Source organism: Perognathus longimembris, chromosome 1 (assembly GCF_023159225.1).
Source record: "Perognathus longimembris pacificus isolate PPM17 chromosome 1, ASM2315922v1, whole genome shotgun sequence".
NCBI classification, from domain to species: domain Eukaryota; kingdom Metazoa; phylum Chordata; class Mammalia; order Rodentia; family Heteromyidae; genus Perognathus; species Perognathus longimembris.
Window position 1 is genome coordinate 101,319,605 of NC_063161.1, and position 27,934 is coordinate 101,347,538.

The window sequence follows — 27,934 nt, forward strand, 5'->3', positions numbered from 1 at the left end:
ATTATAAAGATATAATTGTTTAAAAATATCCCCCTAGGTTTGGTTCCGAGCCTACTGGCAGATAATACAATCCTGGTCCCTTCTCGTGTCTCTCTTTCCTGCCTATCTTCCATGATATAAATAGGCTTTCTTTGCCATACTCTTCCTCTATAACATCATGTACTACTTACTATAAGCCCACAGCAACAGGGCCCAGTGACCATGAACTAAAAACTTTGAAACCATGAGTCGAAGAAAACATTATTTCCCCTCTTAGACTGACCATCTCAGGTATTTCATCACAGTAGCTGGAAACTGCCTGACACAAGTTCACCCTACTTTGAGACTCAGGTACCATCTGCTTCCCTTTGGAAAGCAGCTCAACTTGTATACTTATCACTTAAAAATTAAGTCCTGGAAACAAACTGGGCAAAAAGTGAGAGAGACAAAAATATTTAGATGCACTTTTCCAGGACCTGACACCTTCAGTTCGCTTCTGCCAATACCATTTCATTTGTTTTGGTGTGTGTGTGTGTGTGTGTGTGTGTTTATGTATGTACATATATATATGTACATATATATATATAAAACAGATAATGAGAGAGTTGTTCCACATGCTTTGTGTATGTTACTTTTAAAATGTCACCTCTGGGTACCTCAACCCACCAACAGATTATTAATAAAATTCAGCAACTGTCAGAGCTCTTCTCCATGGAGGGAGGTTTGGCGACAACACCTATTACGAGAAAGAGACAGATGGCCTTACCTCTCCGCGCCCGAGTCCACAGCTGTGAGTGGAGGTAACTGGGAAGAGGAGGGGTTGTGAGGGCTCCCCTGTACATTATGTCCCGGAGAAGGGTGACTGACAGGATGTGGGGGTGGCACGGCCCCAGCAGCTGTTCCACTTCGGCTTGAATGATTGCTGGAGAAAATGGGAGCTGAAATCAAGGGAGAAGAAAAATGAGACTTGCGCCCCAAAGGAAGCTTACATTTTTAAATACCCAAATGCTGACAGCCAGCATATTTCAAAGCTTTCTTTTTTATCTTGGGGTGGATTTCAGGGAAAAGTGCTCCCCTCTTTTGTTTCAGTGTATACTGGGCTCCTCCTGGGTCCTGGGTCTGGGCTACCATCTCAGGAGTTTTCACACTCAGCTCACACCAGGATGCCATTCACAAATCTTGTCTTCTAAGTGCTGATGTGCCCTGCCTGTCCCAATATGCTATGATTAGTCAGACTTGTGCTGTTTGCATGTATACAGAGGTGTAGTGTTTGCACTTATTGGACATGGAGGACTAGAATCAGGTGAGAGAATACTCAGTCAGCTGACAAGGAAGAGCATAGAAGGGATCTTCTATTTCTTCTGACTGAGGCAGCGAGACCCTGGGGTTGAGGTCTGGGCTATGTACTACCATATCAATGTCATGAGACACAGCTGCCTCAAGCCTCGCTCCTGCTAGGACAAGACCCCATACCCTTTCCACGAAGAGTCTAACTGACCCAAGCATTTTCCTAACAGTACAATGGATAGACTTGTTCATTAAAAAGAAATCCTCACCTAAGACCACTAAGTAAGAACAGGGGAGCCTCACACGGGGCCTCACATTCTGCCCCCACCATTGCCTATTACGACACAGATGGGGAGGTAGAGCCCTGATCAGGGCAGCCTTGCCTTTGAGAAATGAATGTAACCTCACACATGTACAGGCGCCCATTTCAATCAGCTAATTGGTATGATGTCTCAGAAGAACCTGGGGCTTGTCACTTTCCGAGTTTCTGAGAGAGGGCTTCAGGCTCTGGGACCCACTCAGCAGACATCTCATTAGGCTGCAATCACACCACATTACGTGGACACTTCAACTTCCTTCACTGAGAAAAAGCCTGCTCAGCTCCATAGCCATCTCTGTTCTTTCTCAACTTACTCTATTCACATCAAAGAAGAAATGGAATAATTATTTAAATAAACGAAATTGGATTTGGGATTAAGAAAGAGGAGTCATGTCATCAAAAAGAGTTGAGGGTTTAAAAGTTCAGAGAGCGATATTTTTAGACTAGTACCACCTTTCTACAATCTCTCTGGGAGAGAATTAAGACCCCAAGTCACCCAGCCCCTAAATACTTGATCCAATGGAACAGAAGTTCAAGTACTGAAAGGAACATTTTAAGAGGCAGAATTACCATCTTCCCGCTCAAATAGCTACTGACAGGGGTGTGATCTGACTTGAAAGGTTTATTTCTGGTAAATCAGCATTGTTTCAGGTTATCTCCTGTCCTCAGATCCTCCATAGCCTTCCATGTCCTAAAGTGACAGTGAGGTAAATAAGTGCTTATCTGCTTGAAAAGGTAATATGAACCTTCTGTGTGTGCACGGTCCATAATAGTTGTGCTTTTGCAAAACTTACTGGAGTCACCTTATCAATCACAACCCTCATTTATGCTCTACTAGAGCTCAGGAAACCACAATTCTGCTTGTATTCCAAATAATAATTTTACTCAGGGGAGAAAGCTGCTTGGATTGACGGTGGCAATAGTTTCAATATTGGTGTTTGTCAGCATGGAGCTTGGTGTTTTTTAAATACCATTCCAAAAACTAATGGAATAATAAGAGGTCACAGAGACACTGTGAAAACATAGCTTTTGTTGGCTTTCGTGTAGAAATACTGTTCCCTTATTTATTTTGTTGGAGTTGCTGAACGCACCCATCACTTATGCTCCCTTGGAGGTGGCTTTGTATGTTTGTGCTTGTGTTTCTCACAAGGGAAGCATTGCCCTTGCTATTTACTACCCATTGGGCAACAAGGAAATTTGGTGTACACATTCTATGCTCTCCACTCTTGCATTTAAGAGTGGGGCACACCTGCATCAGAAAGAGGAAGTCAACTAGCTGGCCCTGCCAGTTTCTCAGTCCTGGGGCCACGTGTGGCTAAGATGGCACCTGACGCTGAACCCAGAGGTGGTTCTGTGGGTTGTGATGAAAAATCTGGCCGCCTCTAGGATTGGTCCCCGGCTCTTCCACCCTTACTGACAGTTCTTGCCTCCCCTTACAGTCCCTATATAGGTGCACATACACCCACCTCCCCTTCCTGCCGATCTTTGACCTAATTGGCTCCTGTGCCTCATAAATTACTCATGCTCCCCTCAATAAATGAGATCTTGTGCTGACTTGTCTCCCAGATGCGTCTGATTGTCCTCCAGTGAGGGAGGGCTGGGTGCAGGCGGTCTGTCGACCCTTTCCTTTCTTGGCTCATCAGGTCGGGGCGTGCCTTCCCTGTCTCTCCTGCAGGTCAGGGGAGCAGGGGGGGGAAGGGGGGGCTAAAAACCCCGATAATGACGCCCAACGTGGGGCAACGAGGAAGACGTTCACCAAAGTGAAACTATCAACGGGCCAAGCCAAGCGAGTTCCGAGGTAACGGTATCCCTGAAAAGATGGGGCAATCTCACACTAAGCATGATGAACCAGCTCTTAAAGCACTGAGATTCATGTTCAAAAGCTGAGGTTTAGAGATCTCTGACCCCCCAAGCCAAAAGGGTCTGGGAAACCCTGTGAAGCCATAGACCCTTTTGAGCCTTGGCCTAAGCTCCTAGATTCCACGCCAAGCGCCCCTGTCCCGGCTGCACCTTGGTTGATGGCCGCCAAAAAAGGCAACCAGGAAAATATTAGATTTTACTCAAGTTAGGTGTTAGGTTAAGCTTCTACACATGGCGGACAGGCAAGATGGAGAGTGGCCTCCGATAATTACCCAAGGGCCATTGATTGCCTAAAGCTGTTTTGGAATTTAGTGGGACGCCAGCTTGCAAAAGCCAGTGTACTTAAAAACAGCAACCAGGAAAATATTAGATTTTGCTCAAGTCAGGTGTTAGGTTAAGCTTCTCTAACCAGTCTATGCAGAATGTTGCAGGCAGCCCAACAGGAGGTGTGACATTCTATTGGAGCCACTGGGAGACACTGCTGCCTGCTGCCACCAGGGCCCCTGCTCTTCCCATTGGGGTTAAGATGGAGGACCGCCGGACAGTCATCTGGAAGGCAATCTCAACTCGATTCCTTGGCTGCCGTGGTCCTCCAGAATCACCAGGGCCTGGACCTGTTTACCGCCAGAGAAGGGGGACTCTGCCTGTTTTTACAAGAGGAATGCTGCTTTTATGCTAACTGCTCTGGAATTGTTCATGATAAAGTAAAGAGGCTACAAGAGGATCTTGAGCGGTGCCGAAAAGAACTGAACTCTGGACTGGGATAAAGGGGGGGCTCCCTTACCTTCTCCCCCTTGTGGGCCTCTTGGTTATTTACATTTGGCCCTCATGTGGTTAATAGGCTTCTTCAATTTCTTAAGGAATGAGCCACAGCTGTTAAGTTAATGGTGGTCTGACAACAATATGCTGCCTTACAAGATGCTGATTGGGAACCCTATGAGGTTGGCCATGGCCCCTACCAGGATGTACAGGCGTGAGGCTAAAATAACAGGGCTTCCTCTTCAGTGTCAATCTCTCCCCCCGAATTTCCCCTGAGAAGAACTGCAGCCAGAGCCGGTAAGAGGGGGTGCAGGTCTGACCAATCTAAGACAGGGCCTTCAGCTTAGCTCTGAAGAAGTTCCCGATGACGGGGAAGGCAGACAAGGCGACCCACCCAACCTAAGACAGGTGGGTTCGCTTTTAAAACAAAAAGGGGGAGATGTGGGACACACCTGGATCAGAAAGAGGCAGTCAACTAGCTGGCCCCGCCAGTTTCTCAGTCCTGGGGCCACGTGTGGCTAAGATGGCACCTGATGCTGAACCCAGAGGCGGGTTCTGTGGGCTGTGATGAAAAATCTGGCCGCCTCTAGGATTGGTCCCCGGCTCTTCCGCCCTTACGGACAGCTCATGCCTCCCCTTACAGTCCTTAGATAGGTGCACGTACACCCCTCCCCTTCCTGCCAATCTTTGATCTGATTGGCTCCTGTGCCTTATAAGTTACACGTGCTCCCCTCAATAAACGAGATCTTGTGCTGACTTGTCTCCCAGATGCGTCTGATTGTCCTCTGGTGAGGGAGGGCCGGGTGCAGGCGGTCTGTCGACCCTTTCCTTTCTTGGCTCATCTGGTCGGGGCGTGCCTTCCCCATCTCTCCCACAGGTCAGGGGAGCACGGGGGGGGAGGGGGCTAAAAACCTCGACCTAAGAGAAAGTAGGGAGCTTCCCAGAGATCAAGAGTGGCTAATTTAATGGCAGCTGGCATTACTTACAAAGAAATTATCTGGAAGGTTTGGTGTTTTCTGTCACTGAGAGTTATGGCTGAGCCAACTTACTGTGCAGGACCAGCCTTTCATTGTTTACACATTTACCTTGTGTCTATCCATACATACATCCATTATCCAACCATTACTTTTCTTCATTCAGTAAGTACTTTATATCAGCCCCTTATACCATCTGTAGGTCCTTGTCCTTGAAGAGGTTGCATCACAGTAGAGGACAAAAATCTGTATACCTCAGTGATGGGCAAAGATCTATACATATGAATTCTACCAACTACCAAGATTTACTAGTGTGGAATACTGAATGGTGTTTAAAGCACTTTAATACAACCCCATAATATGCTATAACTAAATTCCAAACAAACCAGACATTTGAGACCATACCTCAAGTGTTTTATGACAATTTATACTACTTTATTTTTGCCCATACAGTCCTCTTATCTTGTTATATTTATTTTAATATGTTCCCTCTTGTGCCCTTCTCATTACTTTTGTATTTATTTATTTGTTTGTTTATTAATTTTGGTCATGGGGATTGAACTTGGGGCCTGAGTGCTATCTCTGAGCTCTTTTGCTCAAGTCTAGGGCTTTACTGCTTTAAGCTACAGTGCCACTTCTGGTTTTCTGGTGGTTAACTGGAAATAAGTCTTAGGGACTTTCTTGCCCTGCCTTGCTTTGATCCCTGATCCACAGCTCTCAGCCTCCTGAGAAGCTAGGTTTACAGATGTGAGCCACCCATGCTCAGATCTTTTCCTTTTTGTTTTTCTTCTTCACTGTCTCCCCTGATGCTGGAGATTGACCCCAGGACCTTAAGCATATTGAGCAATCACTCCCTAAGGAGTTACATCCTGAACCTTTTCTCATTCTTCTCTTAGATGGCAATTTTCCACCAGTACTTATGGGGTATTACTATATACAGACACTGAGCTAAGACCTAGGATGGACTAGGGAACAGCCATCCCCAGAGCCTTTTCTGTCTAACAGAATCAGTTCAGATTTGCTTGTTGAGTGAACAAAGACAAATACAATTCAAATACCAATGGAATCCATCTTGGGACTAAGTGAGTAGAATTGGGACAGAAACAAATGTTTACCCACCAACTCCTACTCCCCCATTGGTTATGGGATGCCCCAGGGAAAGGTTAATTTAGACTTCCAAGACGGCCCAGTCCCAGAATGTATAAATGTTCCCACAGAGGCCCAACCCCAGGACATCAGAAGACACAGTCCCAGAATGTATAAATGTTCCCACAGAGGCCCAACTCCAGGACATCAGAAGACATCAGAAAACCTTAGGAGAGAAAGACAGAGATGCTTGGTGAGTTGAGAGGAAGACATGCCAAGCCATGCCTGATACAACTGGCAGCTGCGTTGCAATGGCCACGTGATGTAAGTGGAGGAATGTGTAGGAGGTAGGACATACAAATCATCTGATACATATTTTCCTACTATGTTTATGGTCAAAGTCATGTCCACAGCCCTTCCCTCTACTACCACCACAGCAGATTAATGACACCTAAATTAGGTACTGGTCCTCTGGTAGGTACTCTATGATAATTTAAAAAAACCAAAACACAGAGTGCTTCAGGGTTCAATTTAAAGACTGCATTTGGAATGTATACTGAGTAATTTTATAAGCAAACTGTAAGAAATCACCTCTGGTAAACAAAGAGAATGCATGTGACTTGCCTCTGTTTTATAATAAACGAAATGGGAAGTATAAGAATGTCTTACTGGCAAGACTGAAAACTCTCATGTATCTAGCACAATGTTGAAACAGAGCACTTTGCAGAAGGAGTCCACAGTATGATTGCTGGCTGTGGATGTCATCAGTGAGGCCTAGAAATGTGGGAAAGGCAAGAAGAGACCAAAGCATGGCTTTTTGATACTCACTGAATGTCTGTCACACACATGCTTTGAATAAAATGAGCAATTTTTTGAAATCAGTCAGTTCTGGTTTCAGGAGGATTTCACTGCTCTCTATCAAAAACTCCTATTTCTCAAAAATTGGCACAGGCAACACCTTCCTATTCCACACTGTGACTTTTAGTAACATCTGACCTGATCACGTCATAAACCCAGAATGCACTCTTAATTACTGCAGTCCAAGTATTATTTCCCTCATTAGACACAACATTCCAGCACCTACTCAGTACCAGGAAGGGGCTAATAATCTCCTTTCCTTGCTTTAAGCTTGAAAAATCTGCTAAGTTTTTCATAGCCCTGCCTGTTACAACACATTCTTAGTGACAAATGTTTGGGTTTTGTCAAGTGATTTTTTTAACCTCAGGAAAAAAAAAAAACCCTCTAGGTTAGAGGGAAACTGTAAGGTCATTTCGCAAAAGGAACATTTTCCTTCCCTACTCAAAATGATTTTTTTTCCAACTCAACCAATGGTGTATGCCACGTGGCCTATCGATCAAAGCGAAAAGGAAGAGAACAGGTTCCCTCCAGAATACAGGGCAATATTAACCAAACTGTAGTGATCAAATCAACCAGTATACATGGGGTGCCCCTGGGGGCAGCCTTCATTGTCGTGTCACCTCTTGGGTCAGGGCTGCATTCCAAGCTGTATGACAGCTTTTAAGTGATCTTCCAGACGTGGTTTAATGACTGGCAGCTGGAACAACTGATTAGACATGGCTGAGGAACATAGTGGAAATCCTTATTGCTTTTGTGATTAAGAAATGGTGGGCTCCCTAAGGAAATAAAAGCCTGGTCTTACAATGAATACATGAACTGTGTTTGTAGTAGAGGACCAGCAACTTGTCTCCATGATGCTTCGAACTCCTTTTCTTTGGAGACTGGCTTCATGCAACAGCCCCACACCCTGCCTGTGTTAGAGGCAAGCGAGGAAATTTGTGAGCTTTTTAACATTTACAAGGCATATCTATGTGGATCTCAAATACAATCTCATAGGCTATCAGGATCAGGGCATTCTAAGGCTGGCATCTTTAACTGAGTTAATTCAGGGTAATAGGCATCTCTCTCTTGCTTCTCCACCCTCCCCCCCGTGTCCAAATAAAAACCATTAATCTTTATTTCTAACCAATGTGGACAGAGCACCCATTGGGGATATTTTAGGTGTACTATTGCCATGAGAATGGAGGAAGGTAAGAAGTAGCATTCCCAAATAAAAACGTGGGGCCAACTCCACAGCTAGAGAAAGTTACCATAAGCATAGCTTGGTGACTGTTTTCATCACTTCAGAGGGTAGGGGGTGAAGACTTCATTATTATTATGAGGTATATTAAAACAACCAAAATGTTTTTCATTCACAACTGGGTAGGCAGCTAGACCATTGCTTCTTACACGCTAATCATCTGATAAATGAAAGGAATCATCTGAGTAAGGTACATATACTGATTCAGTAGGTCTTGGGGCAGAGAATGTAGAGCTATCTGAACTTGTATTCAACTCTACTTCAGTAGACTGCTTGCGATGTACCAGGCACTTCAAAAATATTTCTCTAGTTTACTGCAGAGTTACTTGAGGCCTACTCTGGTTCATAGGGTAGGTCCAATAGTAGGTAAATAATGAAGCTAGAAATCAAATCAGGAAGCCATTGTTCAGATGGCATATTAAATCACCTCCCTAAGGTGGCTCTCAAATGCAATGTTGGATTCAAAATAAGGCACAGGAAGGTGGGTAATGTGTCAGAACTCCTGAGTATTCCATCTGTAAAGGCTGCGCAGAGGTAAGAAGCCATGGGCAGCTTTACCTCTGCCAGTGAGAACACCAAAAGTACATCCCAATATCTGTTTCTTCCTCCCATTGGAAAAGCACTTAAGCACTGATAAGAGAAATGCTCCAGCTGTGAAATTTAATTCAGGTAAGAAATTAACTGAATTATTCAGTTTGGAAAACAAACAGCTGGTAGGAAGTGTGCTGTTTCCCAAATAAAGATTTCAGATGCTTGTCAGAATATATTGATCTAGCGATAGGAAAAGAAGAAAGACATGGAGGGGTTATTCGTGAGAAATCAGCTATCTGTACTCTTTATCATAGCAAAGCATGACAGCCTGGATCCAAAGGTTTCCTCCTGTCAATAATGCACCAAGAGGACATTTACTGAGCAGATCTGAAGTCAATGAGCTGTTTTTGGTTCTGCATTTGAGGTTACTTATGGCTGCTGAAAAGCAAATCACTCTTATTCATGGGCTGTGAACTCCTTTAGAATGGAGTACCAGAGTAATTGTGAGATCCTGAACAATGACATTATTCACTCAGGGTCCAGTACTTGGGAAGAAGTCCAGACTGACTATCCATCCATCTTTCAGGGAGGATTTCCAGGGTCAAGGCACAGAGGGGTAAGCTAATCAATGAAACCAAGGTAAACTGGCTTTCACAGGGACATTAATAAAAATTAGAGGACTCATGCAAATAATGAACTCAATCTTGTCTCTCTTTCTCGCTAGAGGAGAAACTGGGATCTGGTGAGTTCAAGAAACAGTTGAAATATGATGGAAATTTTGGCTCTTTTGTGCTTATCAGATTGGGCAACGGGGGGGGGAAGGGAGGGAAGGAGGGAGGAAAGGGAATGAGAGAGAGAGAGAGAGAGGGAGAGAGAGAGAGTTAGAATCAAGGGCACACAGTGTCAATCCTGGATTTGCAGCTTAGCCTCAGTAATCACTAGCAAGATGTTCTGAGCAAGCCATCTACCCCCATAAACCTCTTCATCTTCAATAGGAGTTATGTATTATTCTAACACAGAACTCTAAGGAGAATGATATAATGTATAAAAACAACTTAAGGTGGCATATAAACTAAGTCCTCATAAACCATTGTTGCTATTATTCAGATATTTAAATGATATTTACAAAAGTATAAACCTCCAAGAAAGCACAGCCTCATATCTAAATGAAAAGTAGAAAATTCATCCAAAGTGGTCTAGAGACATTTTAAAATGCAGAAGTTTATGTATCATATTCAATTAGCTTTTTTATTGTTCAATTTTTTTCATAGACATAGCTTTAAAGTGTTTGGGGGCCTAACAAAGAATACTCATAGGGTTAAATTGTACTTTATTTTGAAGGAGTAAGACACATCTTTGAAATACAACCCATAATGTGTTTCAGTTTAAAAGATAACAAGGCTTTTTCATGCATGACTGCACTTCGTTAAGGAGTGAAAACGGGCTGTTAGGGCTGTTACTAAAGTGTCAACACAATTGTCCTCCCGGAAACTTAGTTTATTGTAAGTATTTTTTAAATTTTCAGCACTTCTTTTTGTTTGTTCTTCCTGAAGCATATAAAGATCCAACCATGGTTAATTTTTAAAAATCAAAGATTTCCTTTCAGGCTTTCTGACTTACCAGTACTGGGGGTGACCAAAGTTTTTTGGTCCCAAATAGTGAAGATTTCTTCTGTTGTTTTTTTGCATTTCACCTATGAGCAATTCCTCACTCTCCCCCCATCCCCCGTGTGTGTGTGTGTGTGTGTGTGTGTGTGTGTGTGTGTGTGCGCGTGCGCGTGCACGCGCAAGCACGGGTGCCAGCACTGAGTTTTAAACTCTTAGCTTCTCACTCATGGTTGGCGCTCCTACCACTTGAGCCACAGCCCCACTTTCTGCTATTTTGGTGGTTTGCTGCCTCGGAAGTAGCTAAGATTACAAATGGGAGTCTTCAGCACCCAGCTTACCCAGCAACAATTTCATTGCACTGTTGTTCAATGGGAAATGCTCTCTTGACAAGAGTTCTCAAACCAAAAAGAGTTTTTTGTTTTTTTTTGCCAGTCCTGGGCCTTGGACTCAGGGCCTGAGCACTGTCCCTGGCTTCTTCCCGCTCAAGGCTAGCACTTTGCCACTTGAGCCACAGCGCCACTTCTGGCCGTTTTCTGTATATGTGGTGCTGGGGAATCGAACCTAGGGCCTCGTGTATCCGAGGCAGGCACTCTTGCCACTAGGCTATATCCCCAGCCCTCAAACCAAAAAGAGTTTTCTAGCAAGAAAAATGCTCCATCAGGGTTACTGTGAAAAAACGGCTGGGTTTTTGACACTGAAGTTAACTGAAACATGGGAAAGACATCTCCGCTAATCCTTGTCCTGTTCTGGATGAGAAGAGTGAGTTTTCTCTTCCCTTCCTTCCCTAATGCCTGGGCATTCCCCCCTTCACCTGCTTCTCCATCAGGAATGAAAGGCATCATTTCACATTCCACCTGTATTAGGAAAAAGCAGCTTCTTATGAGTTTGTACATTCATCCCTCTAATCTTTCCCCTTCTCCTGGCAGCGTGAATAATTTTAACATTGCCAATCACTACAAATCTATTCTCTATGCCTGTCCTTTTTTTTTTGGCTTCCCACTTTACAGTGTGGGGAATCATTACCCAGCAGCCCTGATAAGAAGATAATGAAACAATCCCCTCTCAAGCGGATCAGGTGGCTGTCAGACTAAAATGACACCACTGGTACACGCTTGACATGCTGCCCTAAGCTAATTGATGGCAGACAATGCAACTGTCTCCCAAGTACTAAGACAAAGAAAACACATTTGAGTCACTTGATGGGAGAGCTACCTGGCAACGAATAAACAAATGTGTTAGGGAGATGTTGTAATAAGGTAAGCCAAGGCACAACTCTGCAGAACGTACCTATTAATGTTAAGCTGAAGAGTGCTGCTGTTCACTGGGGAACAGAAATAAATAAGATAAAAATGAGAATTTATTGATGATTGGACAGTTACATGAATATTCTAAGTTTGCTTACAAATAGATATTCCCCCATGAGCTCCAAACTTCTATGTAGGCTGCCCAATTACATTTCCACACCGTACTGCTGGATTTATAGCCAAAAAAGAAGTTATTAGTGTTTGGAAAAAGATGCATGCTTACATGCCTTTCTGGAATGCACTGTGATCCAACCAGGAGACAGTGGCTGATCTCATCCATGTAAATGCCAAAGGTTGATATCAAACATTTGGAAATAGCAGGTGTAATTAGCTTCATGCTCAGGAAAGATCTTGTTCCATCTGTATTTCAGCACAAAGACATTTTGTAACATGCAGAATGGAGTTACTCTCTGAGCTTCTCTCCAACCAACAGTTCATACAGCATGCTTGGAGTTTTTAGAAAACATGCAAGATATTTAACCTTGAGCCTTGTACCTTATATTTTTTATTACCACCTTTCATTCCTCCTTCCTGCTTGTTATACAGAGAGTCAGTAAAAGAAGATGAACAAGAGTATGAACCACACCGACTTTTCCTGTAAGAACTCTTTAGGTTCCTCCTTGTTCCCAAACTCTTCATTATTCTTTCCTTAGTTATCTATCTCCTACCTGTGCCATGTTGGCCACACAAAATATGTTCTTTCCTCTCAGAGCTGTTGAGTGAGTAACACACTCATTTTTCCCAGGACTTCTGAAGGCACTCCACAGCCAAGGCTCCTTGAAACAGATTTAGAGCACAATCAGATAATCCTTCCCCCCACCCCAATCCAATTTGTGTGTGAGCATGTCTGTGTGTGTGTGTGTGTGCGCGCACACACATGTGTAATGGAGCTTGAACTTAGGGAATAGGTATTATCTCTTAGTTGTTGTTGTTGTTTTGCCCAAGGTGGTTCTCTGGCCCAACAAAACACAGTTCCACTTCTAGCTTTTATTTTTTTGGTAGATAAGTGGAGAGAAGAGTTTCATGGACATTCATAGTCTGTCTGGCTTTGCACCATGATCCTCAGGCCTTAGCCTCCTGAGTTACCAGGATTATAGGCATAAGCCACCAGCACCTAGCTCCAAATCCAATTAATTAATTAATTAATTTTGTATTGTCCAATGTAATTTCACAAAGGGGTTTCAATTCAATGTGTCAGTGTGAACACAATGCATCTTGATCCATGTCACAAACCCTTTCATCATTTTCCCTCATCTCTCCCAACTCCACCTGTCCACTCAATTTATCTAGTTTCATTTTTACATATGTGTATTGAATATTATGACAGCATTCACTCCCTCCTCCTCTCTCCGTTCTCTGCCCCTCTTTCCTTTACCTCACTTCTCTCTCCCCAACAACACATTTTCCAGTTTCCTGGTATCCATTTTGCTAAACTGTAAGTTAGTTTTTCATAGAGGTTAAACCATTGGATTCCAATCCTGAATATACCATACTTTAGTTACTATGTTTGCATATAACATTGCTCTATTTGTTTACATATGTATTTATAATTCAGATCTAACTTCTTCATATGCCCTTTGTCTCTCTGTGCCATGCCTGACTGACTTTAGTTACCATGTCCCCCCTCCCCTGCCCCAGGTCTCTCCATTTCCCTGCTAATAGCATAATGGCATAATACAGTGAGCAAATTCAGCAGGAAACTCCAGCCTGCGGCAGAGAACCACTTCAATTTTTAGTCAAATCAAAGATTTAAATCATTAAACTTAAACTCTCCTAGGAAATCTCTCCTCCCTACCTATGTAAAATGGAGCAACAACATCCCCTCTTGGGGACCATACTCAGCGAGCAACCAGAGTCTGCAGTTACCACTAGCCTTGGGCAACACAGCAGGGATGGTGAAGTTGGTTGTGACTGTAGATTCTGTCCTTTCTGCCCTTTTCACAAAACTTTATCCACCCCCTTTCCTTTTTCCTTCAGGTGCTTAGTGTTATTTCCTAATTTACTTTGCTCTCAAGACAAAGATAAGAAATGTATACATATTATCATGAATGTATACCCTTATACATTTCCAAGGAATTTGTTGTTGTTTTGTCAGTCATAGGCTTAGACTCAAGGCCTGGGTGCTGTCCCTGAGCTCTTTCGCTCAAGGCTAGCTCTTGACCACTTTGAGCCACAGTGGCATTTCTAGGTTTTTGGTGGTTAATTGGAGATAAGAGTTTCATGGACCTTCCTGCCTGAGCTGGATTAAAACCACAATCCTCACATCTCAGCCTCCCAAGTAGCTAGGATTATAGGTGTGAGCCACAGGTGCCTGGCTAGGAATTTTGATGTACAATTTACTTCTAGCTGTAGAGGATTCAATCTTTTAATTATAACTATTTCAAACATCCTTATTGTGGGAGGCATATTTTGTATTTTAGGGAAGCAAGTGTCTTCTCTGTATGTCTGCAAGAGGTTTAGATTTTAGAATGCATAATCCTTAGCTTGGCACATTTCCCTTCTTAGGAAAAATAGATGAGTAGAGTAAAACCAAGCCTATTCCTCAACCTTCTGCCAACCTTTGGCTCAGCATCACTAGAATGAAGCTCTCTGTCCTCTGGCAACTTTTCCCTTGTTGGGAACTGTTTCAGAAAAGGCTTCCTTTTCAACATGGCCCTTGGAGTGCATTTTCCGATAAATGACAGAGCTCAGAGGAGGCTATTTACAAAACAACAAATGACATCAAAAGGGACCAAGGCTATACCTCAATAAGGCCAAAACAATGCTTGTAAAAATGTCCTGGTAGGAGTCATCAATTCGATTTCTTCTTTCTTCTGCCAGCCTCATACTCACAAATTCACTGTTCATGAAGTTCAATTTTCAAGCAGACATGACGGTGCCCTGTGTAGCCAGTGTCAGTCTACTTCTGCTCTTCATAGCAACAGAAAAACAAGTCCAATTTACAGATCCAAATAGAGGTCTTAGAATGTAGAATGACCAAGGTGTCATCTTGACTACATCTTGGTAGGAATTCTTTCTATCAAAACGTCTGTTTCTGAACAGTAGCAGCACATCATATAAAAGGAATGGGAAGAAGGGGTTTGAAAATGTCCCTGCCACAAATGTCATTCCTGGCTATTCTATGAGCTTTTAAGCAAAGAGGAAGGGAAAAAATAAAATGAGCATCCACTTCTTATTTGCCAGTTGGCAGGGAGTATACTGAGCTACCTTATTTATGCTATCTTATTTAATTCTCACAACAGCCTATTGCATCCTTACCACTACTTTATAGAGGAAGAAATAACTTTCGCCCCCATATTCTATTATCATAGCAAAAACAAATGTGAAAAATAAAAAGAAACACTGTTTTAGAACACTCAAACACTAGTAACGATCAAAACCCAATTTTGACATATTGAGTGTGGGGGCATTGCCACTCAAGTAACAAGTTTTGGATTCTAATCTGTCTATCTTAGGAGACCTACAGTAGACTTCTTTAATTACAAAATGCAATGTGAATTAGTGGACAAAGTATTAGAATACAAAATGCACAAAAGCATGTTTCAGTTTTCTTCTATTCTACTATACAATGCGGATTAAATTCTCAAATTCTTTAGCTTTGCAATCTTTTCTCATTTCTTAAAAACAAATAAAGAATAAGGATGGTGAGTGATTGTGATACATGTTTCCTCGACAGAGTGTGCATTTTCCTAGTATTTTGATAAGAATTCAGTAACAGATGCTGAGCACTTCCTGGTCCTGAGAACTCTTAAGAGGAAGTGTGGCATTTCCTCTCAATAAGAAGAAACTTTGGGTTAAAGGAAGAGGAAGTATTTCGACATATAAGTATCCTATTTGAGTAAAAACTAGTTGTACACATGATCACAAGGACAGTATAAAACTGTACACAGCCAGTGATAAGGTATTACTTAAAAAAACAGACTCCAAAGATAGAACCTCAGGATGCCTGGTACTCCAACAAAACCCTGGCTCCTAAACATTCCCTTCATGCTAAAAAATCTGGGCAGGTGATGCATTGCATTTTTCTCAAAGTGCATCTTTTCTTCAGAAATGCTTATGCACATCCTCTTAAACCAGCCTGAGGAGCAAGTTCCTCTGCAGAGCCATGAGAGTTTAGCCCTTTCCCCTTCAACTAGTGACTATCTCATGTTCTACAGCAGCTTACTCCTAGAAGGTAGACAAAGAACTTTTTTTCATATCCCCACTGTATCAGATTCAATGAAGCCTAATAAACCTATGTCTGCATAAAACGTGGTTAGACATCAATAGAACTTCTAGGATGAGATTCAACTCTCAACATCAAAGCTCATGGGTAGTTGGAGTAGTGAGAGCAGGAGCTAGACATAAACAACTAAGCTAATTGAGAGAGAATATATCTGGAACCTAAGGAACAAGCCCAGGTCAGAGCTAGAAATATAAAGGCAAGAGCTAACTCATCACTCAGGTGGAGAAACCAAGACTTCAAGGAGGCTGTCCTAACTTTCAGTAATCTGAGGTGGGCTGTTAGGGCAGCATTTATGGTTTGACTCAAGGCCAGGGTACCTGAACAGGGATGGTAAGTTTCTGACAATAGTTAGAAAGAATGTATGTGAACAGCTTCACTGTGGGACAGTGCTGTTGGTTATAGAGGGATAAGTAATTTTCACAATACTGAATTCATTTCCTACAATCCACTCCTTTATAACTATAATGTGTGGCAAGTTAGATCAAAGTTAATTCAGTCAGTTTAGAGTTCAATTTATTCCTCATGTTTCTTTTTAGTGCCCATACAACTATACAAAAGGAATTTTCACTGACCATAAACACTCTGAAAATGCCCACTTACTTTTTTTTCCTCTGTTACTCAGAAGAAAGAGATGTAACAACCTATTATTTCTTTCCTCTGATGCTAAATTCACTTGAAGCAGAAAGTTAGGAGTCTGGGGCCAGATGATTGGTCCTTACTTCCTAACCACAGAAAGGTAGTAACTTCTCATTTTAGAAAACCTACCCTAAATTCTGTCTTGCCATTCATATCTTCTTTAAGACCTCCTGGGGAATACAACAAGGGTAGATCCAGCCTTCCCTTTTAATACCCTACTTGGATGCTGGCAAAATAGTATTAGATAAGGAAAAATAAAAGAAATAATAATGTACAAACAATCAAGACTTTACCATATGGGAATAAAGGTTACCTTTGCCCCACCTTACTATACTTTTCTCTCTTCAGGGAGGTATGAAATTGTTTTGGCCCATCCATACAGATATTGTTACAGAAAAAAAACGTGCATATTGTACAACTGAGTAATTCAGCTTAATCTTGCAGGAAAAACTCAAAGTAATGCAAAGGAAGGAGTTGATGTGGCAAACTGAAGCACCATCTGAAGCAGCGTGCAAAGACATAAAGATATTAAGAGTAGCTTCATATGTGCAAATGTGGCTTGGCCTGGCTGGGAATGGACGTGTTATCTTTGGTGTTTTAGTTGTGTAATTGTGAAGATCTTATTGTTAATCAGCATGTGAGCAACACCAATACAACCCTTGTGTGGGACAGCAAATTGAATATCCATGCTTAGGTTTTCTGAAGTGAACAACAGAAATGTATTCCCTGGAGAAATCCTCACTCTAACACCTTCCCCTTCTCCCAGTCAGAATTGAGATTATGATTCACTGTAAGTCAGAGTCACATATTTTATGGGCCCAGATGGATGATTTTCACAGCATGGTCCCTAACCTCATGGCAGCCAATGTCATCTGGAGAGATGACAGAATCATCTGGAAGAAATTCAGATTTTGGGACCCATTCAGACCTACTGAGTCAGAAACAAAGCACCAAGCAGGGAGAATGAGAAAGGGGTAACTGCATTTTTTTCACAAGATTTTGGGGTTACTTAGAGTACACTAAAGGATCAGATAGAGAGTAGGAAGGAATTTATCTATAGGTTAAGGCTAGCAGGAACCACAGAGACAAGTAAAAGAGAGACTTGCTCCTATCCTCATTGATTCTCCAATCCAAATCAGCAGATAATCAATGCAAGAGATGCCACAAAAACAACACATGCTTTTCACAGCAGCTTAAGAAACCATTAAAAGAAATACTTTAAAAGGGGGTCCTTTAAATCTCTTTTGTACCCAGTCTACAAGTCCTTCTGTCCATGGCCATCCCAATGTTTTTGCTTGCTGTTTCATACATGTGAACTTTGAAGCAAATCAATGATTTCTAAAGATAATGCAAGAAATAACTATGTATTTTTATAATGCTGTCTATTTTTTAATATAGACCTTCATGTAGATCATGTTTTATCTTCACAATCCTCCTGCAAAGTTTAACCTACTGGAAATCTGTGCATCAATTTAGTACCCTCTAATAAAGTCCCAAAATTAACAACCATTTTCTGAGAACAGACTATAGGAAGCACTTTTATAGAAAATTATTTCTAACACTTACAACGTTGCAAGCTGTCCAAAGACAGCAAATACATCCAATTTGAGAATGTGGAAAATATATTAAAACATATACCATAATGTCCCATTAAAATGAAATACTATTTTACAAAGTATGATAGTATAATATTAGGCTTTCTATAGATTTAGTATAGTGCTATTTATCACATAAACTAATGATATTGTAAGAGAAAAACCCCCATCTTTCAGTAATGAGAGTTGAGAGAAGGAAATGGTCATATGTGGCTTCAAAAATCCCTGCTCTCAAAAGAAATCTGTATATTCCTTCTATATTTCTATATGACATCTGAATTAAAATTTGTACCTTACTTGAAAAACCTAGTGTCCCATTCAAAATTCGAATGATTTAACAGGACTTATAAACACTGAACAAAAGAATAATTTTATAGCCCAAAGAAGTGGTACCAATGTAATCCCCCATCCTTGTAGATTTCTCTTGGTTTGTCCAGTTGCATTAGTTCTTAATTCAATTAAAGTGGATTCCATGGAACTCAAACATCTCAGCCACACTGGCCTTATGATGCCTTCATAACTTGTTTCACTGGCTAAGGTCATGACTTTCTTATTAAATCCAGAGCCCAGCTTCGGGATGGAAGAAGCCATTGCTTTGTGGTCACCCAGCCACCAGATCATCTTCCACAGAGCATTCTGTTAGGGAGTAGACTCCCTGCCAAGAACAGGCAGATGTTCAAGCTGCCTATGATGTTGGACACTCACTAAACTTTAGGATTATCTGCTTCATTAGCTTATCACAGGAGCTCAATAGAAGATCGGTACTGGTATTAAAGCCTTAAAAGTGGCATTCACATCTCAATCTACTGATAAGTCTCTCAGTTTTATCAAATAAATTAATGAATTTCCAGGCTGGCCTGGGGGCACAGAATCTTTGAACAAAAGGGCAGAAAATAAAAAGTGAGCCATCCTTGAGGCTTGTTCATCACTGGCCAGCCTTCTTCCGTTAGATCACAACATTGCTCTCAGGTCGGGGCAGAAGCCAGGTTGGGGAGCCCTGGGATTTTCAGAATAGTGGAAAAGTAAACACTTCAATTTAAAATCATCCTCAACATGGCCTCAAGTTTATTTGGTTGCTTTAACCTGGGACACCTATTTTCTTCTACAGAAATGAAAGTCTTTTCAGGCAATCTATTTCACTTAGGCTCTGTCTTATCAACCTGAAAGGTTTGCTTCAATAAGGAAAGACATTTTAGGAGGCATATGAATTTCATGTGCTCAGAGCTGGGGAATCTAGTGGCATCTAGATTAGGCCTCTGCATTAGGCCTTGGGTGTGAGCCCCAGCCCTGGGGGAAAAGAAGACACACAGGAGGCAAAGGAAAAGAAGTCTGTGTATCAGAACTGCGACCGTTCCTGCTTATTGTGATGTTCTGGAAACCATCTCTTTGGTGAAAACCTTGTAAATCATGATTCACCAGCCACTGAAAATATCCACTTCAAAAACAAGACATCTGGAGATTCTGAGTCCTGAATTACTGTGGCTGTTCTAAGACTGGTGTTCAAAGCCACATTTTACTGTTTCCTGCCCTCCACAAATATGTCCCAATAGATAATACACAAATATTTTTGGAACAAATCATTTTGTCAGCATTCAAAGGCACAAGTATCTGACCATCATGAAATAGATAAGATACCTTCCTCGTTTTGAATAACAGAAAGTGAAGGGAATAACTTTGAGTATTTTTGCCATTTAGACAAGCCTTATTTTTCATTAAAATGCCTTAACACTTCAGATTTTACATTCAGCTAATTGATGAACAGTTTCCAGTGGCACCTTTGGCATTTTTTCACAGTTTGACTTTTTTTTCCATAGAGCTTAGCACATGCTTGCAGCTGATGTACAAATACAAGTATGTTTCTAGCACTTTTACAGGAAAGCTACAAGTTTTGTCCTGTAGCTTTTCTTCCTGTTTGGTTCTGCCTCTTCTGAGTTCGTTGCCTACTTTGCAAAATAAAGGTATAATCATACATATATGTGTGATATTATATAGTACATATAATAATTAATATGCACACCTAGATGTATATGCCAATAAAGTAAAATAGGGCCTGAAGGAAGCAGGAATCAGAAGTAGGGAGATAGAGTCTCATGGGTATAAGCTACCTTTGTTCCAGGAACAAAGTTGACTAAGATGGTCACCTGTCTGCATTAAATATTCTTAGCATCCCAGAAAATGTATGTCTATCTGAAGCTGTTAGGTCAATGGCTATGGCAACTTAACTTCCTTGTGCTTGTTGGCAGCACAATTGCCACAGCTGGAGGCTCAAGATCTCTGTGAGATCACGACACAGAATGTAAAAATCTATTTGGAATCACAAAGCCATTTTAAACTAAACTTTACAATCTTTAAAATTCCAAAAATCTACAGACACTAGCAGACATCCACAAACATACACCAAAAACACATGAGGGTTCTGAACATGAACCACATGCTGTGTGTGAGTGTAACAAAGCTATCAACATTTCTCATGGTTGTAGATAGCATGGCTCTCTCCAGGCCATTTCAAAGAGGGCTGAATAAAACATGCCTGGCCTATCATTGGAAATGATTGATATTTAATATCGATCTATTCCTCAGTCACTTGTAAATAGCTCTTGGGTTATAGATATATATTATGGACTGAAGAAGTAGGAGAGTGTTGTATGGATTGTTTAACCCGATTGCTAATTTAATGTGCTAGAATAAATGTTCAAATAACAATTTAGCAAATTATGAATCTGTGTATATGAATGAATATGTAATCAAAATATAATCATTCTTCAGGTACATATCTAATATAAATATTTATGTATGTGTCATACTGTGCTATGGCATATTTTGTATGTGAGTGTGTGTGTGTGTGTGTGTTTGTGTAAGCACCTTATTTGAAACTTCTAACATTGAATATCATTTCTATGGGTCCCAAAAGAAGTTTTAACCAAAGGAAAAGCTAAAGGTCCACTAAAACTGAACCATGGATGTTGATGTCTGGTAGTATTGAAATCAGCAGTTAATATCCATTTTTTCCTGCATTTAGACCATCTGAGAACTATTAAATCAAAAAGCTATACATTGGGTGCTAGTAATTCATACCTGTAATCATAGCTACTTAGGAGGTTGAGATCTGAGAATTATGGTTCAAAACCTAGACTGGTCAGTAAGGTCCACAAATAATGGCATCTCTAATGAGCCATCAAAAAAAAACCAGAAGAGGAGCTGTGGCTCAAATTAGAGATTTGAGTGAAAAAATTAAGGGATAGCACTTAGGCCCTGACCTCTAGCCCCAGGACACAATAAAAGCTATACAAAAGGGAACAAGAGAAGGTATTGATTGTGTGTGTTTGTGTGTGTGTGTGTGTGTGTGTGTGAGAGAGAGAGAGAGAGAGAATATAAGCAAAGTATATTATATACATGTTTGAATAAATACAATATAATACTCTACAAGGATGCCTTCAGTAAATTCTTCATTCTGTTTTCTTAATTCTTTGTTCTTTATGGATTAATTAGTACTTTTCAAAAGAAAAATAAAAGACCAGCTTGCTAGCCCTGGGTATGGCATCGGGTGGAGGTGAGAGTGGGTGGGAAGTTTAATTCAGAGCAAATAGAAAGTACTCAGGGGCTGCAGTGGGGTGCAGCTGAGACTTTGGTTTCCATACAGCCTACAATAAGAGCTTTCTGTATGCAATGACAGTAATTATGTTTGTGCGTGTACATCACCACTGTCGCACAAAAATGCAGGCCAAGAAAGTAAGCAAAAAAAAAATTCCTTGTAGTACTTTCTGTACTTTTCACCACATACATGCAATTTTCTAAATCTAAAGTCATTTACTATTCAATCCCAGGCAGCAGGAAGGTGCTTTGGGCTGCCTTCCCCCTTCCTCTTCTTTCAAGAGTTGCAAGACTACTAATGAATATTCTTACAAGTCAATCTTGGGGCATTTGGAGCTTCATTTTCAAATAAAACCACAACAATGACTTTTCCACTAAGAAATTTACTTTCAGCCTGTTACCTGTTTAAAGGTGTGTGGAGGGGGCAGTTATTTCCTCTGAATCTAAATCAAGCCAGTAAATTTAAGATACCTGGGAGGGCTGGGTGCACTGAACTTTTGCAGAAGTCCAAAATTAAAAGAGCTAATGCACTATTTTACTGTGTTTCTGGACAAGGGAAAACAAACATAAACACAAAACAGTTTGCTACCAAATGTAGCTCAGGAATCACAGAGAGGGGAGCAATGTGTAGCTCATTGACAAAGCCAAATACAGATGGTTTTAGGCATAATTTGTTCATGTGACATTCCCTTTCACCAGAGTAAAAGGCCTAAAGAAGGATGGTTGTAGTTGGCTCTGCTTTTGCTTTCTTACCTGGGTAGAGGTCAGGACCGGACCTGGGGGAGCAGCCCAAGGGGCCTTCTGCAGCAGTATCTCTTGGGGAAGTGGCTGGCTGCAGGGGCTGCACAGTGAGGCAATCTGTGAGAAGGTCTGGATGAAGCTCTGCGCTGGACCGCAGCTAAGAGAAGGAGAAAACAGACAAGAGATGGAGAAGGGAAACTGGTCCTTGGAACACATGCTCAGAAAGACCTCATACCCTATGGTTCAATGCAATTCAACCCACAAATATTTATTAAGAGGCCCATATGAGGAAAGTATCTGCTTCATTCACTGTCAAAATTTTTGAAAAGCCAAACTTCACTCCTGGTAACACTTGCCAGGTACTTTAGACTAAAAGTAAACTTGGACTTTCCATGTCAGGGAACCCAACTTCCTATTATGCTTCCAGATATTTGCTCTGTATCTAATGGGAAATTGTAACAATAATAAAAAATGAACAAATTTCATCCATATTGGAAAGTACTTTTAAAATATAGAGCTACTGGAATAGAAATACCACTCAGACAATGGAGAACCATTCACTGAGAACTGACTCCTACAAATTCTACAAGAGAGGCAAATATTCACATTAAATTTTAAAACATTATTAGCTATGATTAAAAGTAGAGCTTAACAAATGTACAACAAAAACCCAACAAGTTACGTGGGGTAAAAAAAGCAATTTAGATCTTGACTTTATCATACACAACAAAATTCTTTATAGATTGAAGAAGTCACATAAAAAACAAAACAATAAAAAAAATCTTAGAATAAGAGTAGGTGAAAATTTACCTGTTCTATTAAAAATAAGCAAGTCTGATTTTTTAATAGAAATTTAAATGGAAGGTTTAGTGACATAAAATTATCAACTCGATTGTTCAGAGACATACTCACAAACATTCTGGAAATATGTAATTTTTACAAAACAACTATATTGCAAATAGTTATCTTTGCCATTTAAAGAGCTACAAGCTAGAACTGAAAAATGAGACTGAATGAAATTAAAAGGTTTCTTCTGCACTATAAAGGAAACATTACCACAGTGAAGGGACAGCCCATCGACTGGGAGCAAAATTTTTGCCAGCTATTCATCTGACAAGGGATTAATAGCTAAAATATATAAAGAACTAAAAAAAATAAACAGCAAAAGAATAATCCAATCAATAAGTGGGCAAGTGAATAGATCTCAAAGAATAAATACAAATGGCCAATAAGTACATCAAAAAAGTTCAACATCCTTAGTCACAAAGAAAAATGCAATCAAAACAATATAGAGATTCTAGTCAAAACCCAGTCAGGTTGCTATCATCAAGAAAATGAGACAGTAACAAGTGCTGATGATGGGACAAATGTGGGTGGGACTATCAATTGGCCCAGGCAATATGGGAAACAATAGGGAGGCTCTTCAAACAATACAAAATGATCCTGCTGTCTAACTCCTAGGTATACATGCAAAGGGCTGAGAGACAGCATAGGATAGCCTCTCATCGGGTTGACTGCAGCACTTTTCAATAGACCAATAGATGAATGGAAAACGGAAATGTGGTAAGTATACACAATAGCACATTTTACAGCCAGAGAGGAAAAAAGGAGATTATGTTGTTTCCAGGAAAATGGATTGAACTAGAGATCATTGTGTTAAAAAAATAATCCAAGCTCTGAAAGACAAATATTAAATATTTTCTCTCATTTGGAAAATCTAGGTCTATAAATAAACAACAAACAAAATATGTGAAGGTAAAAGGTGGACTCTTGGGGAAGAAGGACCAGCAGAGAGAAAACAGAAAGGTAGATGAATGAATAAGATGAAAATACATTGTACACAAGAATAAAAGTTATAATGAACCCATGTTCATATAATAAAAAATAAAGACAGCATTTAAATTTATTTTATGGAAATAGCATTTATAAATGTTTAAATATAGGGCCAGAGTACACTTAATCCTTTAACAACTATTCACTGAGTGTCCCATGCTTCTTTTGCCCTCAAGAGCATTGCCCATCTTTATCAAGTTTCCGCTTTGAGGATGAGGGTGAAGGACAAACAGGAGACATGTCACATCGGACAGTGTTGAGCTCTGTGAGAAAGGGAATGCTGAGAAGTGAGATATTGTTTGGGAGGAGGGTGGTGAGTTTCGATGGGGGATAGGAAATGTGATTGCAATAATAAAAGTCTTTGACAGGAGTGAGAGGATGAGGCCCACAGAGCCATGGGAGAGAACTTGCAGGCCAGGCCCTTTGTGTACCTGCAATGACTTGCCAAGCAGTAATAGGGACACAGATCAGGCCTAGGCCCTATGACACACAGGATGCATGGGATACAGGGAAGAGCTGTACAAAGTCTTCACATGGAGACAAAATGTTTAAAAGGAAAACTAGAAATGGTAAAAGGGAAAATAGCAGACTTACAGAGAAGTATAATGTTAAAACTTACTGATCAACAGGGCTGAGAATATGCACTAGTGGTAAAGTGCTTGCCTCGTATACCTGAAGCCCTGGGTTCGATTCCTTAGCACCACATATATAGAAAAAAAGCCGGAAGTGGCGCTGTGGCTCAAGAGGTAGAGTGCTAGCCTTGAGCAAAAAGAAGCCAGGGACAGTAACTCAGGCCCTGAGTCCATGCCCTAGGACTGGCAGCAAAAACAAAACAAATAAACAACAACAACAAAAAACTTACTGATCAAATGATCAGAAACTATAACTTGATATAAAAAGGAAGTGGTAGTGAAAGCCGGATGCGGATGGTTGATGCCCATAATCCAAGATACTCAAACTGATATCTACAGATCACTGTTCAAAGCAAGTCCAGGCAGTTAAATTTCCCAGATCTGGACTCCTATCAACTATCAAAAGCTGGAATTGTAGATATGGATGGCTCAAGTAGCTGAGTGCCAGCCATGAAAAATACAAAAGCTGAATGAGAACTTGAGACTGTGAGGCTTAAAGTTCAAGTCCCAATAAACACACACACACACACATACACACCACAGGAAGAGAAAGAGAGAGAGCGAGAGAGAGGTGGTTAGTTACAGAAAAAGGATTCATCTTTTTTTCTTTCTTTTAGGTACTAGGGTTTATTAGGCAAGCTATCTACCACTTGAGCCATTTCTCTGGTTTGGGGTTGTTTTTTGTTGTGGGTTTTTTTTTTTTTGCAGATGGAGTCCTATTTTGCAGATAAGAGTCTCCTGGGCAGATGTTAATCAGCAATCCTTGTACACATGCCTTCCAAGAAGGCAGCTTGGATTACAGACATGTTGCCACTACATCTAGTATGTTTGTTGAGGTAGGATTTTATGATATTTTAAACTAATGTCCTCCTGATCTCTGCCTCCTAAATATTTGGAATTTACAGACAGGAACCATTGTTAAATACCATGAGGAGGAAAATACTGCTACAAACTTTCTAGATGGTTTCAGGAAATATTTTTCAGAAGACCTTAAGTAAAATAATTTTATTTTAGAATCTGTTTTAAGGAAACGGTTAGAAATAGAAGGAAAGATCAATAAACATACACATGTACACACACACACATATCCAATGATATTAGAGCATTACTTATAGCAGTATTAAAGATTAGTTAAGTTTCATAGATGCCTACAATTAGGGCTAATAGCTAATCTTACATCAGTTTGATGGAACATTATGCAACAGTTAACATGATATTCTTGAGGGTGTTAATCAAGAAGCAAAACACAAAATTCTCTATACAAAATGTTAGCAGTTACATAAAGAACACATAGACAAAATGCCAGAGAAAAAGGAAACTCCCATATGAGAACCTAATGTTTGTTCTCTGCTAGAATGTTATGAATTTGTTTCCTCTACTTTTTAAAATCCTTTCCTCTATATTCTAATGATGTGCTGAAGCTGGCATGCACAAGTTTTAAGACTTCTCACTCTGCACATCTTTCCAGATTTTTCCCCCTTTAATGATATCAAGATCAACAGCTTGAAGCTGGTCATAGTGATAAGATTTTGACACCAAAGAAGCTAGCAGCTTCTACCAACTGAGAGTTTTGCATCTGAAGAACTGGCTGATGAAGATGGATCCAATGATGACTGTGAACTACACTCTGGTGAGAAAGAAGCACTGACAGGCTGAGAACATGGCCTAGTGGCAAGAGCGCTTGCCTCCTACATATGAAGCCCTCGGTTCGATTCCCCAGCACCACATATATGGAAAAAGGCCAGGAGGGGCGCTGTGGCTCAGGTGGCAGAGTACTAGCCTTGAGCGGGAAGAAGCCAGGGACAGTGCTCAGGCCCTGAGTCCAAGGCCCAGTACTGGCCAAAAAGAAAAAAAGAAAAAGAAAGAAGCACTGACATATGGACAGACAGACAGACAGACACAGACACACACACACACACACACACACACACACACACACAAAAACACTTTGCTATGATTTGGGTGTGCTTGTGTCCCACATGTCTGTGTGTGTTAGAAGTTTGATCCCCAAAGCGAGGAGCTCACTGTTCTCCTACTCTAGGGTTTTATAGTTATCATTCCAATAATTTTTCACAGTCATGGCTAATCCTGGCATCAAAGACAGGCAGTACTTTTCTTAGCTCCAATGCCCCTGCTTTCCATGTGGACAGCTCAAGGGACCTGTAAGAGGTAGGACCCAGTGGGACTGGTTAGGTCACCCAGGTGCTGCCTTGGGAAGAGGATAGGTTGTTCACATTCTCAAGAGATGAAGTAGTTACAAGAAGGCAAAGCCTAACTCCTGAATCACTTTCTGGCTTTTCTGTCTCATCATGTGACAAGCTACCCCTGTGACATCAGTTTCCATGCAACATCCATGGAGTCTCTTCCCAGCCTCATTCCATGTGGTTTAGATTTTAGCCCACAAAACAAGGAAAAGAAACCTCTTTTCTTGTAATACTTGTTTCAGGTATTTTGTGATAGCAATAAAAAAAGTGGATTAATACAGATGATAGACATCTACTTACAGATATTTAGAAAGTTGTATTTCTTGGATCGTAAAAGCTCCTAAAAAGACATACAATCTCAGATGAAGAATTAAAAAAAGAAAAAAATTGGAGGCATCACACAAGTGGTAGAGTACCTGTCTTGAGCAAGAAAGCCCGGTGAGTTCAGATCAGATGAGTTCAAACCCTGGTACCAGGACAAATAAATAAAATATTCTTTTAAAATAATTTAAAGAATAGCACAATGCCCTCTTTTCCCTGGGCTCTCTTGAGGCCTCTGGAAGACATGTTTGTTATTTTGGTACTAACATAACACATGCTGCTTAAGAAAATCTAGGGGGAAAAATCAAGGCTTAGAATGAGTTCTGGTGATCACTTTTAATTTATCTTCCAT

At 40.8% G+C, this 27,934-nt stretch overlaps 1 protein-coding gene across 6 annotated transcripts in view; it reads right to left on the minus strand.

Moving 5' to 3' along the window:
• Positions 1-27,934, minus strand: part of Glis3 (GLIS family zinc finger 3) — a 446,841-nt gene that overhangs the window by 46,715 nt on the left and 372,192 nt on the right. For all 6 annotated transcript variants that reach the window (XM_048352520.1, XM_048351965.1, XM_048349751.1 and 3 more), the window contains 2 exons: positions 22,605-22,749; positions 746-917 (listed from right to left, as the gene is read on the minus strand). In XM_048352520.1, the coding sequence (XP_048208477.1) occupies positions 746-917; positions 22,605-22,749 (317 nt within the window). The remainder of the gene's footprint in view (positions 1-745; positions 918-22,604; positions 22,750-27,934) is intronic.